The sequence below is a fragment of the Oncorhynchus kisutch genome, unplaced genomic scaffold (assembly GCF_002021735.2).
Source record: "Oncorhynchus kisutch isolate 150728-3 unplaced genomic scaffold, Okis_V2 scaffold843, whole genome shotgun sequence".
NCBI lineage: Eukaryota > Metazoa > Chordata > Actinopteri > Salmoniformes > Salmonidae > Oncorhynchus > Oncorhynchus kisutch.
Window position 1 is genome coordinate 62,344 of NW_022262788.1, and position 14,587 is coordinate 76,930.

At 45.9% G+C, this 14,587-nt stretch overlaps 1 protein-coding gene across 1 annotated transcript; it reads left to right on the forward strand.

Moving 5' to 3' along the window:
* The first annotated feature begins 4,322 nt into the window (after positions 1 to 4,322).
* LOC109876319 (zinc finger protein 239-like) lies at positions 4,323 to 14,207 on the forward strand. The gene is made up of 2 exons (XM_031816634.1): positions 4,323 to 5,004; positions 13,194 to 14,207. Exons 1-2 carry the CDS (start codon positions 4,575 to 4,577, stop codon positions 13,913 to 13,915), a joined length of 1,152 nt encoding a protein of 383 aa, XP_031672494.1. The 5' UTR covers positions 4,323 to 4,574; the 3' UTR covers positions 13,916 to 14,207.
* Positions 14,208 to 14,587: the final 380 nt, after the last annotated feature.

A 14,587-nucleotide genomic window follows, 5' to 3' on the forward strand; every position in this document is an offset into this window, starting at 1 on the left:
TCCTCTCTCTCCCTCCAGCCTTATACCCTCTGTCCCTCGCTCCTCTCTCTCCCACCAGCCTTATACCCTCTGTCCCTGTCCCTCGCTCCTCTCTCTCCCACCAGCCTTATACCCTCTGTCCCTGTCCCTCGCTCCTCTCTCTCCCACCAGCCTTATACCCTCTGTCCCTGTCCCTCGCTCCTCTCTCTCCCACCAGCCTTATACCCTCTGTCCCTGTCCCTCGCTCCTCTCTCTCCCTCCAGCCTTATACCCTCTGTCCCTATCCCTCGCTCCTCTCTCTCCCACCAGCCTTATACCCTCTGTCCCTCGCTCCTCTCTCTCCCTCCAGCCTTATACCCTCTGTCCCTGTCCCTCGCTCCTCTCTCTCCCTCCAGCCTTATACCCTCTGTCCCTCGCTCCTCTCTCTCCCTCCAGCCTTATACCCTCTGTCCCTGTCCCTCGCTCCTCTCTCTCCCACCAGCCTTATACCCCCTGTCCCTCGCTCCTCTCTCTCCCACCAGCCTTATAGCCTCTGTCCCTGTCCCTCGCTCCTCTCTCTCCCACCAGCCTTATACCCTCTGTACCTCGCTCCTCTCTCTCCCACCAGCCTTATACCCTCTGTCCCTGTCCCTCGCTCCTCTCTCTCCCACCAGCCTTATACCCTCTGTCCCTCGCTCCTCTCTCTCCCTCCAGCCTTATAGCCTCTGTCCCTGTCCCTCGCTCCTCTCTCTCCCTCCAGCCTTATACCCTCTGTCCCTCGCTCCTCTCTCTCCCTCCAGCCTTATAGCCTCTGTCCGTGTCCCTCGCTCCTCTCTCTCCCTCCAGCCTCTGTCCCTGTCCCTCGCTCCTCTCTCTCAAACCAGCCTTATACCCTCTGTCCCTGTCCCTCGCTCCTTTGTCTCCCACCAGTCTTATAGCCTCTGTCCCTCGCTCCTCTCTCTCCCACCAGCCTTATACCCTCTGTCCCTGTCCCTCGCTCCTCTCTCTCCCACCAGTCTTATACCCTCTGTCCCTGTCCCTCGCTCCTCTCTCTCCCACCAGCCTTATAGCCTCTGTCCCTCGCTCCTCTCTCTCCCTCCAGCCTTATACCCTCTGTCCCTCGCTCCTCTCTCTCCCACCAGCCTTATAGCCTCTGTCCCTCGCTCCTCCCTCTCCCACCAGCCTTATACCCTCTGTCCCTGTCCCTCGCTCCTCTCTCTCCCACCAGCCTTATAGCCTCTGTCCCTGTCCCTCGCTCCTCTCTCTCCCACCAGCCTTATAGCCTCTGTCCCTGTCCCTCGCTCCTCTCTCTCCCACCAGCCTTATAGCCTCTCTCCCTGTCCCTCGCTCCTCTCTCTCCCACCAGCCTTATAGCCTCTGTCCCTGTCCCTCGCTCCTCTCTCTCCCACCAGCCTTATACCCTCTGTCCCTCGCTCCTCTCTCTCCCACCAGCCTTATACCCTCTGTCCCTGTCCCTCGCTCCTCTCTCTCCCACCAGCCTTATACCCTCTGTCCCTCGCTCCTCTCTCTCCCACCAGCCTTATACCCTCTGTCCCTGTCCCTCGCTCCTTTCTCTCCCACCAGCCTTATAGCCTCTGTCCCTGTCCCTCGCTCCTCTCTCTCCCACCAGCATTATAGCCTCTGCCCCTGTCCCTCGCTCCTCTCTCTCCCACCAGCCTTATAGCCTCTGTCCCTCGCTCCTCTCTCTCCCTCCAGCCTTATACCCTCTGTCCCTCGATCCTCTCTCTCCCACCAGCCTTATACCCTCTGTCCGTGTCCCTCGCTCCTCTCTCTCCCACCAGCCTTATAGCCTCTGTCCCTGTCCCTCGCTCCTCTCTCTCCCACCAGCCTTATAGCCTCTGTCCCTCGCTCCTCTCTCTCCCACCAGTCTTATAGCCTCTGTCCCTCGCTCCTCTCTCTCCCACCAGCCTTATACCCTCTGTCCCTGTCCCTCGCTCCTTTGTCTCCCACCAGTCTTATAGCCTCTGTCCCTGTCCCTCGCTCCTCTCTCTCCCACCAGCCTTATACCCTCTGTCCCTGTCCCTCGATCCTCTCTCTCCCACCAGCCTTATAGCCTCTGTCCCTGTCCCTCGCTCCTCTCTCTCCCACCAGTCTTATAGCCTCTGTCCCTGTCCCTCGCTCCTCTCTCTCCCACCAGCCTTATACCCTCTGTCCCTGTCCCTCGCTCCTTTGTCTCCCACCAGTCTTATAGCCTCTGTCCCTGTCCCTCGCTCCTCTCTCTCCCACCAGCCTTATACCCTCTGTCCCTGTCCCTCGCTCCTCTCTCTCCCACCAGCCTTATACCCTCTGTCCCTCGCTCCTCTCTCTCCCTCCAGCCTTATACCCTCTGTCCCTGTCCCTCGCTCCTCTCTCTCCCACCAGCCTTATACCCTCTGTCCCTCGCTCCTCTCTCCCACCAGCCTTATACCCTCTGTCCCTCGCTCCTCTCTCTCCCACCAGCCTTATACCCTCTGTCCCTGTCCCTCGCTCCTCTCTCTCCCTCCAGCCTTATACCCTCTGTCCCTGTCCGTGTCCCTCGCTCCTCTCTCTCCCACCAGCCTTATACCCTCTGTCCCTCGCTCCTCTCTCCCACCAGCCTTATACCCTCTGTCCCTCGCTCCTCTCTCTCCCACCAGCCTTATACCCTCTGTCCCTGTCCCTCGCTCCTCTCTCTCCCTCCAGCCTTATACCCTCTTTCCCTGTCCCTGTCCCTCGCTCCTCTCTCTCCCTCCAGCCTTATACCCTCTGTCCCTATCCCTCGCTCCTCTCTCTCCCACCAGCCTTATAGCCTCTGTCCCTCGCTCCTCTCTCTCCCTCCAGCCTTATACCCTCTGTCCCTGTCCCTCGCTCCTCTCTCTCCCACCAGCCTTATACCCTCTGTCCCTGTCCCTCGCTCCTCTCTCTCCCACCAGCCTTATGCCCTCTGTCCCTGTCCCTCGCTCCTCTCTCTCCCACCAGCCTTATACCCTCTGTCCATGTCCCTCACTCCTCTCTCTCCCTCCAGCCTTATACCCTCTGTCCCTGTCCCTCGCTCCTCTCTCTCCCACCAGCCTTATACCCTCTGTCCATGTCCCTCGCTCCTCTCTCTCCCACCAGCCTTATACCCTCTGTCCATGTCCCTCACTCCTCTCTCTCCCTCCAGCCTTATACCCTCTGTCCCTGTCCCTCGCTCCTCTCTCTCCCACCAGCCTTATACCCTCTGTCCATGTCCCTCGCTCCTCTCTCTCCCTCCAGCCTTATACCCTCTGTCCCTGTCCGTGTCCCTCGCTCCTCTCTCTCCCACCAGCCTTATACCCCCTGTCCCTCGCTCCTCTCTCTCCCTCCAGCCTTATAGCCTCTGTCCCTGTCCGTGTCCCTCGCTCCTCTCTCTCCCTCCAGCCTTATACCCTCTGTCCCTCGCTCCTCTCTCTCCCTCCAGCCTTATAGCCTCTGTCCCTGTCCGTGTCCCTCGCTTCTCTCTCTCCCACCAGCCTTATTCCCCCTGTCCCTCGCTCCTCTCTCTCCCTCCAGCCTTATACCCTCTGTCCCTGTCCATGTCCCTCGCTCCTCTCTCTCCCTCCAGCCTTATACCCTCTGTCCCTCGCTCCTCTCTCTCCCTCCAGCCTTATACCCTCTGTCCCTCGCTCCTCTCTCTCCCACCAGCCTTATACCCTCTGTCCCTGTCCGTGTCCCTCGCTCCTCTCTCTCCCTCCAGCCTTATACCCTCTGTCCCTCGCTCCTCTCTCTCCCTCCAGCCTTATACCCTCTGTCCCTGTCCGTGTCCCTCGCTCCTCTCTCTCCCTCCAGCCTTATAGCCTCTGTCCCTGTCCGTGTCCCTCGCTCCTCTCTCTCCCTCCAGCCTTATACCCTCTGTCCCTCGCTCCTCTCTCTCCCTCCAGCCTTATACCCTCTGTCCCTGTCCGTGTCCCTCGCTCCTCTCTCTCCCTCCAGCCTTCAAGCTGCTCGAAATAACAAGGTCTTTAATTCCCTTCTTCTTTTAGTAGGAAAGTTCATGTTTTTTTATATCTTACAATCAAGATAGTTCTTATTGCATGCTGAATATTTCAAATGCACTCTGAAACTTATATTTATCATTAGACAGCAGCTCACGTTCTTCACAAAAGGCTGTAGTTACATCGTAGATAAAAGCAGGCCATTGGCTGCCTACATCACCATGTGGACTGATTGTTTCCATGTTCCAAGTTTAGGAGTTTGGCAAATTTGCCTGATCAGACAGTGTTAAAATATAATTTTTATAAGAAAATGTGAAATAATTGAAGGTGACAACAAATGTTATAGTCATAACAATATTTTACTGTGATATTTTTCCCACTCCAGTCAGCATACGGTGATGTGGAATTTAAGGCGATGCTGCTGGTGTGACGTATAATGTAGTGGACGGAACTCTTCTTTCAACAGCAGCAACAGTTAATCAGACACCTCGGTAGCTTGATAGACAAAATAGACGAACCATTAAAGCTCTTTAGACGCTTTAGTGTATATTACTATACTGTGTTTTAAAACTACTTCTGTCGTCTAGTTTGTTATCCCGTTTAATTTAATATTTACGATGTTGTTGTTAGTCAGCTAGCGGGCTGGTTAAGTTAGCATTAGCCTAGCTAGCTAACATCCCGACAATGAGTTCACTAAACTACTCTCCTTCTAAAGAAGAGGTCTGCTGGACGGAGAAAGAGGATCTGGGGCTGAACATTGTCGTCAAAGAGGAGAAGGAAGAGGAGGCTGTTACAATACAAAAACAAGTAGAGGGCGAGGCTGTTACAGTGAAAGAAGAAGAGAAAGGCGTTTCAGTGAAAGAAGAGGAAGATGTGTTCAGAGTGAAAGAGGAGGAGGATGTTACAGTAAAAGAAGAGGAGAAAGAGGAGGGTGCAGTTTTTGGAGTGAAAGAGGAGGAGGGGGAGATGACTGTCACATCGAAAAAGGAGGAGGAAGAAGAGGACACTGGATATCTGGGCCCGGTTTCCCAAAGGCATCTTAAGGCATCCAATGGTTCAAATGATGAACTTAGCCGTAAGATGGTTTTGAGAAACCATTCCCTGATTAACACTAGTAAGTACTGTCTTAAAAACAGAGGCACAAACTCTGCAGTTGTTGAACTGATGTGTGGTGTTAAAGGGGAAATCGGCAGTTGCTTCATCCATATTTGGACCTATAAATTATTTAGGATGAGGTCATAATGATAGTTTTAACCAGATTTCTAGGCTATACAGTATATTCTAGAATTCATCCATGATGTCATAATGATAGTTTAACAAGATTCCGAGGCTATACAGTGTTAATTTACCAACAGTGGCGTTATAGGAGCTCATGTTTTGGTTTCTGATGGGGAAATAGAGTTGAAACATTTGAGGCGTTTATAAGTTACAGTGGGGCAAAAAAGTCACCAATTGTGCAAGTTCTCCCACTTAAAAAGATGAGAGGCCTGTAATTTTCATCATAGGTACACGTCAACTATGACAGACAAAATGAGAAAAAAAATCCAGAAAATTATGGACAAGAGAACCCACGCTACGGCGGAGCAGAACCCGGGGGAAACATGATAAAGCAATTCACAACACACACAACGTAACCGTGGTTATATACACACATAGAACAAGCCAGTCGTCAAGTTGTGTATAAGGTGAAATACAGTTTGTGGCAGCAAGAGCCACCATACTAATGGATACACACGGAGTCGTAGTGTAACGCTAACAAAACACCAGTACGACAAGCCACACGGAGTCGTAGTTTAACGCTAACAAAACACCAGTACGACAAGCCACACGGAGGCGTAGTGTAACGCTAACAAAACACCAGTACGACAAGCCACACGGAGTCGTAGTGTAACGCTAACAAAACACCAGTACGACAAACCACACGGAGTCGTAGTGTACCGCTAACAAAACACCAGTACGACAAGCCACACGGAGTCGTAGTGTAACGCTAACAAAACACCAGTACGACAAGCCACACAGAGTCGTAGTGTAACGCTAACAAAACACCAGTACGACAAGCCACACGGAGTCGTAGTGTAACGCTAACAAAAAACCAGTACGACAAACCACACGGAGTCGTAGTGTACCGCTAACAAAACACCAGTACGACAAACCACACGGAGTCGTAGTGTAACGCTAACAAAACACCAGTACGACAAGCCACACGGAGTCGTAGTGTAACGCTAACAAAACACCAGTACGACAAGCCACACGGAGTCGTAGTGTACCGCTAACAAAACACCAGTACGACAAGCCACACGGAGTCGTAGTGTAACGCTAACAAAACACCAATACGACAAACCACACGGGTCGGAAGATACAGATCAACCGCACGCAGTGAGTGGAGCACTCAAGAGTGCCATGTTGTGGCCAGCTTCTCCAGGCTGCAAACAGCCAGTGAGTGACTTCCACGTAAGATATTACGCTTACCAGTGACTTACCAAGCAAGCTTGAAAGAGAATGTGTGTCGCGGCCATGTGGTTTATATATAGGGTCGGACCCCAGCCGTGACACAGTTGTACACCGGAGTGAATCTGTAAATACTCACCTCGTAATTATCCCTCCACCTAGGAGTGATACCAATATTGCTCACATAACCGTGGTGACATACGTAGTAACCTTCAATCCAATATAGTGAAACGTAACCATGGTTACATACGTAGTAACCTTCAATCCAATATAGTGAAACGTAACCGTGGTTACATACATAGTAACCTTCGATTCAATATAGTGAAACGTAACCGTGGTTACATACGTAGTAACCTTCAATCCAATATAGTGAAACGTAACCGTGGTTACATATGTAGTAACCTTCGGTTCAATATAGTGAAACGTAACCGTGGTTACATATGTAGGAACCTTCGATTCAATATAGTGAAACGTAACCGTGGTGATATACTGTTAATGGTTTGCCTAATGGGGGAACTGGGTGAGATAAATACTGTTAATGGTTTGCCTAATGGGGGAACTTGGTGAGATAAATACTGTTAATGGTTTGCCTAATGGGGGAACTTGGTGAGATAAATACTGTTAATGGTTTGCCTAATGGGGGAACCTGGTGAGATAAATACTGTTAATGGTTTGCCTAATGGGGGAACTTGGTGATATAAATACTGTTAATGGTTTGGGGGAACCTAGTGAGATAAATACTGTTAATGGTTTGCCTAATGGGGAACCAGGTGAGATAAATACTGTTAATGGTTTGCCTAATGGGGGAACCTGGTGAGATAAATACTGTTAATGGTTTGCCTAATGGGGGAACCTGGTGAGATAAATACTGTTAATGGTTTGCCTAATGGGGGAACTTGGTGATATAAATACTGTTAATGGTTTGGGGGAACCTGGTGAGATAAATACTGTTAATGGTTTGCCTAATGGGGGAACCTGGTGAGATACATACTGTTAATGGTTTGGGGGAACCTGGTGAGATAAATACTGTTAATGGTTTGCCTAATGGGGGAACCTGGTGAGATAAATACTGTTAATGGTTTGGGGGAACTTGGTGAGATAAATACTGTTAATGGTTTGCCTAATGGGGGAACCTGGTGAGATAAATACTGTTAATGGTTTGCCTAATGGGGGAACCTGGTGAGATAAATACTGTTAATGGTTTGGGGGAACCTAGTGAGATAAATACTGTTAATGGTTTGCCTAATGGGGTGAACCTGGTGAGATAAATACTGTTAATGGTTTGCCTAATGGGGGAACCTGGTGAGATAAATAATGTTAATGGTTTGGGGGAACCTAGTGAGATAAATACTGTTAATGGTTTGCCTAATGGGGAACCAGGTGAGATAAATACTGTTAATGGTTTGCCTAATGGTGGGAACCTGGTGAGATATATACTGTTAATGGTTTGCCTAATGGGGGAACCTGGTGAGATAAATACTGTTAATGGTTTGCCTAATGGGGGAACCTGGTGAGATAAATAATGTTAATGGTTTGGGGGAACCTGGTGAGATAAATACTGTCAATTTGGTGAAAGTATACCTTTTCTAAATAATATGTTTCCCAATGATTTAATGTAGCACAAGTGTGAAAACCACAGCAAAATGTTTGAATGCCTTTTTGTCCTGAATGGGATTCTAAATGTAATTTAAAAAAAATCTACATTACTTCCTTCAGTTAAACAGGGATGTCTACATACACATTTATCAGTTAAACTGGGATGTCTACATACACATTTATCAGTTAAACAGGGATGTCTGCATACACATTTATCAGTTAAACTGGGATGTCTACATACACACTTATCAGTTAAACTGGGATGTCTACATACACATTTATCAGTTAAACTGGGATGTCTACATACACATTTATCAGTTAAACTGGGATGTCTACATACACATTTATCAGTTAAACTGGGATGTCTGCATACACATTTATCAGTTAAACTGGGATGTCTACATACACATTTATCAGTTAAACAGGGATGTCTGCATACACATTTATCAGTTAAACTGGGATGTCTACATACACACTTATCAGTTAAACTGGGATGTCTACATACACATTTATCAGTTAAACTGGGATGTCTACATACACATTTATCAGTTAAACTGGGATGTCTGCATACACATTTATCAGTTAAACTGGGATGTCTACATACACATTTATCAGTTAAACTGGGATGTCTACATACACATTTATCAGTTAAACTGGGATGTCTGCATACACATTTATCAGTTAAACTGGGATGTCTGCATACACATTTATCAGTTAAACAGGGATGTCTGCATACACATTTATCAGTTAAACTGGGATGTCTGCATACACATTTATCAGTTAAACTGGGATGTCTACATACACATTTATCAGTTAAACTGGGATGTCTACATACACATTTATCGGTTAAACTGGGATGTCTGCATACACATTTATCAGTTAAACAGGGATGTCTGCATACACATTTATCAGTTAAACAGGGATGTCTGCATACACATTTATCAGTTAAACTGGGATGTCTGCATACACATTTATCAGTTAAACTGGGATGTCTGCATACACATTTATCAGTTAAACTGGGTTGTTTTGTAGCTCATCTCAACTATGTTATGGTCTACATATCCCTGTCATAACGGTGACTTAACAAACATAATAAACAGTTCTAACCTCTCATACCATGGAAGAGAAGAAGGACAAGGGAGGTGCAGAGAAGAAGGCAAAGAGAGCAGAACAGAGGAAAGATGGAGAGCAGGAAGAGAAGAGGGAAGGAAGTAAAGCAGAGGAGAGAAGGAGGGGAAGTGAGGAGAGGAGGATAAGAGAGAAAGAGAAAAGGAGGAAGGAAGAGGGGATATAGTTACTTTTAGCTGTTCTGGCGGATAAGCTGCAATTACTGGCTTAGTCATGGAGAAAAAGAGGGTAAAAAAATGTAATTAAATAAAGCTGCATTACTTCCTCATGTTCTCCTCCAATCACAGTGTATGATACCATGTAGAAGCTCTGAGTCATTACTTCCTCATGTTCTCCTCCAATCACAGTGTATGATACCATGTAGAAGCTCTGAGTCATTACTTCCTCATGTTCTCCTCCAATCACAGTGTATGATACCATGTAGAAGCTCTGAGTCATTACTTCCTCGTGTTCTCCTCCAATCACAGTGTATGATACCATGTAGAAGCTCTGAGCCATTACTTCCTCATGTTTCCTCCAATCACAGTGTATGATACCATGTAGAAGCTCTGAGCCATTACTTCCTCATGTTTCCTCCAATCACAGTGTATGATACCATGTAGAAGCTCTGAGCCATTACTTCCTCATGTTTCCTCCAATCACAGTGTATGATACCATGTAGAAGCTCTGAGTCATTACTTCCTCATGTTCTCCTCCAATCACAGTGTATGATACCATGTAGAAGCTCTGAGTCATTACTTCCTCATGTTCTCCTCCAATCACAGTGTATGATACCATGTAGAAGCTCTGAGTCATTACTTCCTCATGTTCTCCTCCAATCACAGTGTATGATACCATGTAGAAGCTCTGAGTCATTACTTCCTCATGTTCTCCTCCAATCACAGTGTATGATACCATGTAGAAGCTCTGAGTCATTACTTCCTCATGTTCTCCTCCAATCACAGTGTATGACACCATGTAGAAGCTCTGAGTCATTACTTCCTCATGTTCTCCTCCAATCACAGTGTATGACACCATGTAGAAGCTCTGAGTCATTACTTCCTCATGTTCTCCTCCAATCACAGTGTATGACACCATGTAGAAGCTCTGAGTCATTACTTCCTCATGTTCTCCTCCAATCACAGTGTATGATACCATGTAGAAGCTCTGAGTCATTACTTCCTCATGTTCTCCTCCAATCACAGTGTATGATACCATGTAGAAGCTCTGTGTCATTACTTCCTCGTGTTCTCCTCCAATCACAGTGTATGATACCATGTAGAAGCTCTGAGTCATTACTTCCTCATGTTCTCCTCCAATCACAGTGTATGATACCATGTAGAAGCTCTGAGTCATTACTTCCTCATGTTCTCCTCCAATCACAGTGTATGATACCATGTAGAAGCTCTGAGTCATTACTTCCTCATGTTCTCCTCCAATCACAGTGTATGATACCATGTAGAAGCTCTGAGTCATTACTTCCTCATGTTCTCCTCCAATCACAGTGTATGATACCATGTAGAAGCTCTGAGTCATTACTTCCTCATGTTTCCTCCAATCACAGTGTATGATACCATGTAGAAGCTCTGAGTCATTACTTCCTCATGTTCTCCTCCAATCACAGTGTATGATACCATGTAGAAGCTCTGAGTCATTACTTCCTCATGTTCTCCTCCAATCACAGTGTATGACACCATGTAGAAGCTCTGAGTCATTACTTCCTCATGTTCTCCTCCAATCACAGTGTATGACACCATGTAGAAGCTCTGAGTCATTACTTCCTCGTGTTCTCCTCCAATCACAGTGTATGATACCATGTAGAAGCTCTGAGTCATTACTTCCTCATGTTCTCCTCCAATCACAGTGTATGATACCATGTAGAAGCTCTGTGTCATTACTTCCTCGTGTTCTCCTCCAATCACAGTGTATGATACCATGTAGAAGCTGAGTCATTACTTCCTCATGTTCTCCTCCAATCACAGTGTATGATACCATGTAGAAGCTGAGTCATTACTTCCTCATGTTCTCCTCCAATCACAGTGTATGATACCATGTAGAAGCTCTGAGTCATTACTTCCTCATGTTCTCCTCCAATCACAGTGTATGATACCATGTAGAAGCTCTGAGTCATTACCTCCTCATGTTCTCCTCCAATCACAGTGTATGATACCATGTAGAAGCTCTGAGCCATTACTTCCTCATGTTCTCCTCCAATCACAGTGTATGATACCATGTAGAAGCTCTGAGTCATTACTTCCTCATGTTCTCCTCCAATCACAGTGTATGATACCATGTAGAAGCTCTGAGTCATTACTTCCTCATGTTCTCCTCCAATCACAGTGTATGATACCATGTAGAAGCTCTGAGTCATTACTTCCTCATGTTCTCCTCCAATCACAGTGTATGATACCATGTAGAAGCTCTGAGTCATTACTTCCTCATGTTCTCCTCCAATCACAGTGTATGATACCATGTAGAAGCTCTGAGTCATTACTTCCTCATGTTCTCCTCCAATCACAGTGTATGATACCATGTAGAAGCTCTGTGTCATTACTTCCTCGTGTTCTCCTCCAATCACAGTGTATGATACCATGTAGAAGCTGAGTCATTACTTCCTCATGTTCTCCTCCAATCACAGTGTATGATACCATGTAGAAGCTGAGTCATTACTTCCTCATGTTCTCCTCCAATCACAGTGTATGATACCATGTAGAAGCTCTGAGTCATTACTTCCTCATGTTCTCCTCCAATCACAGTGTATGATACCATGTAGAAGCTCTGAGTCATTACCTCCTCATGTTCTCCTCCAATCACAGTGTATGATACCATGTAGAAGCTCTGAGCCATTACTTCCTCATGTTCTCCTCCAATCACAGTGTATGATACCATGTAGAAGCTCTGAGTCATTACTTCCTCATGTTCTCCTCCAATCACAGTGTATGATACCATGTAGAAGCTCTGAGTCATTACTTCCTCATGTTCTCCTCCAATCACAGTGTATGATACCATGTAGAAGCTCTGAGTCATTACTTCCTCATGTTCTCCTCCAATCACAGTGTATGACACCATGTAGAAGCTCTGAGTCATTACTTCCTCATGTTCTCCTCCAATCACAGTGTATGATACCATGTAGAAGCTCTGAGTCATTACTTCCTCATGTTCTCCTCCAATCACAGTGTATGATACCATGTAGAAGCTCTGAGTCATTACTTCCTCATGTTCTCCTCCAATCACAGTGTATGATACCATGTAGAAGCTCAGTCTGTACTTTTATCCAATGTAAAAAATAAACACCATTTAAAATGTTGCTTCATAAGACTGAATAGAGACGGCGGGTCACATATTTGGTTGTGAAAGTTGCAAAATACCTATTTTGGATGCAGAAGTTGTTAGCTTGAATGCTAACGCTCATTGACAGACTGGTAGCAAAGCTAGCCAATGAGCATTTTACTGGTTGTTGTTTTTTTTTTTAAAAGTATAAAGCAGTTGATTTGTGACAATAACACATTATATTACAATTATAATCCAAAAGTAATGTGAAATGCACTCATATTCAACCTGGAAATGGAGGCTATGCTGTCAGCCTATGAGAACTCCCCTGGGTTTTCCCCCACGGTGGTGAATTAGTGAGAGAGAGCACAGAGCTTAATGTGAGTTTCCTTCAGTAGCATCCTGATCTGCGATGATAATGTGTGGTAATATTCAAAATACATTATGAAAAAACAAAATCTTCGCTCACCATTTTGGTTTCCTCGTTACCAGATATACTACGTCCATCACTAGTGGTTTCCTCATTAGCAGGGAGGAGTTTCTGCAACCAAATTGTGTGTGCATCGCCCTCGTGGCGCAATTTTAGCAAACACAGGAAGGGGCCTATATTGGTGATCAAAAGTCGTCTGGCACACTGCTTAGGATTTCAGCAACTTTAAAAACGTATTTCTAGCCTACAATCATCCACTTTACTACTAAGGTGGAAAAAATAAGACTAAATATGGCTATTGTTGCTTGACTGGTCTTTTTAAGACAATTGTCAAACAAGTTTGTACACAACATCATGGGCATGAGGCCTGTCCTTTCAGCTAAAATAAACGGTGAATTTCTGTTGTGGGCCTTTTAACCTTCTGTCTGACTTTGTTTTTGTTGTTCACACAGGAGAGCGACATGACGATCGTGGATCCTCTGGGGAGCCTCAACAACATCATGAAGCGGAAGAGGCAGAGGAGAGTCTCTTCACATCAGAACACCTCAAGAAACAGAAGCGGAAACGCACAGGGAAGAAACCTCACCGCTGCTCTGACTGTGGGAAGAGATTCACCTCTTCAGCAGACCTCAAAAGACATCAGAGAATCCATACAGGAGAGAAACCTTATAGCTGCACTGACTGTGGGAAGAGATTTACTGATCTAAGCAGCCTGAAAAGACACCAGAGAATTCACACGGGAGAGAAACCTTATAGCTGCACTGACTGTGGGAAGAGTTTTAATGTTCCAAGCAGCCTGAAAACACACCAAAGAATTCACACGGGAGAGAAACCTTATAGCTGCACTGACTGTGGGAAGAGTTTTAATGTACCAAGCAGCCTGAAAACACACCAAAGAATTCACACTGGAGAGAAACCTTATAGCTGTGATCAATGTGGGAAGAGTTTTGTTTCATCTAGCCAGCTGACTGTACACCAGAGACCACACACAGGAGAGAAATGTTATAGCTGTGATCAATGTGGGAAGAGTTTTGTTTCATCTAGCAAGCTGACTGCACACCAGAAAACACACACAGGAGAGAAATTGTATAGCTGTGATCAATGTGGGAAGAGATACTCTGGTAAAAGATCTCTGATTAGACATCAGAAAATACATGAAGGAGTTGTTCCATGATATCAATAAAATGTCACAATGTAGAATGTTTTAATGATGTCACAATGTAGAACCCTAAACGTTTGCCCCCTGATCTATTGCTTTCATCATGATATGAATATTAGCCTCATCAGGCGAAAAATCCAGGTTCTGAAATGAAAGAGTACTATTTATGTGATTAACAAAAAGTGTTGCGTTACACTTATCTCGTCGGTGATCCACTTGAATCAAAATGCAACACTTCAAAATGTAGCGAGCTGTTTACCACAAGTTGTCCTCTAACCAGTGATGTACACATTAAACCCAGATTCCATGTGGTTTTAGAGCTGTTCGTTTAATCAGGATGTGCAACCTCATCTCCTCCCTCTCGCGCAATTGATTTCAAAGTGATTTCGATATGAGTGATGACAAATAAGTGTTGCATTTCTTTTCGTTCTGGGGACCTCTACATTTAAATGCATCACTCCGAAATGTAGCTGACTGTCTTCTGCAGATTATCTAACCAGTGAGATAAAGGATTTTAAAATTCCAAAAGATATCTCCCATTTCCATGTGGTATTTTAGTTGTTAGTTTCGACAGCAGTTTCAACCTGATTTCTCCCCCGATAGATTTATTGCCATAACAACGTTTTTGGTGCTTATAAGGAGCTCGTTTAAAAAATTTAAAAAAAGATTTGTTTCACACTTTGTTGG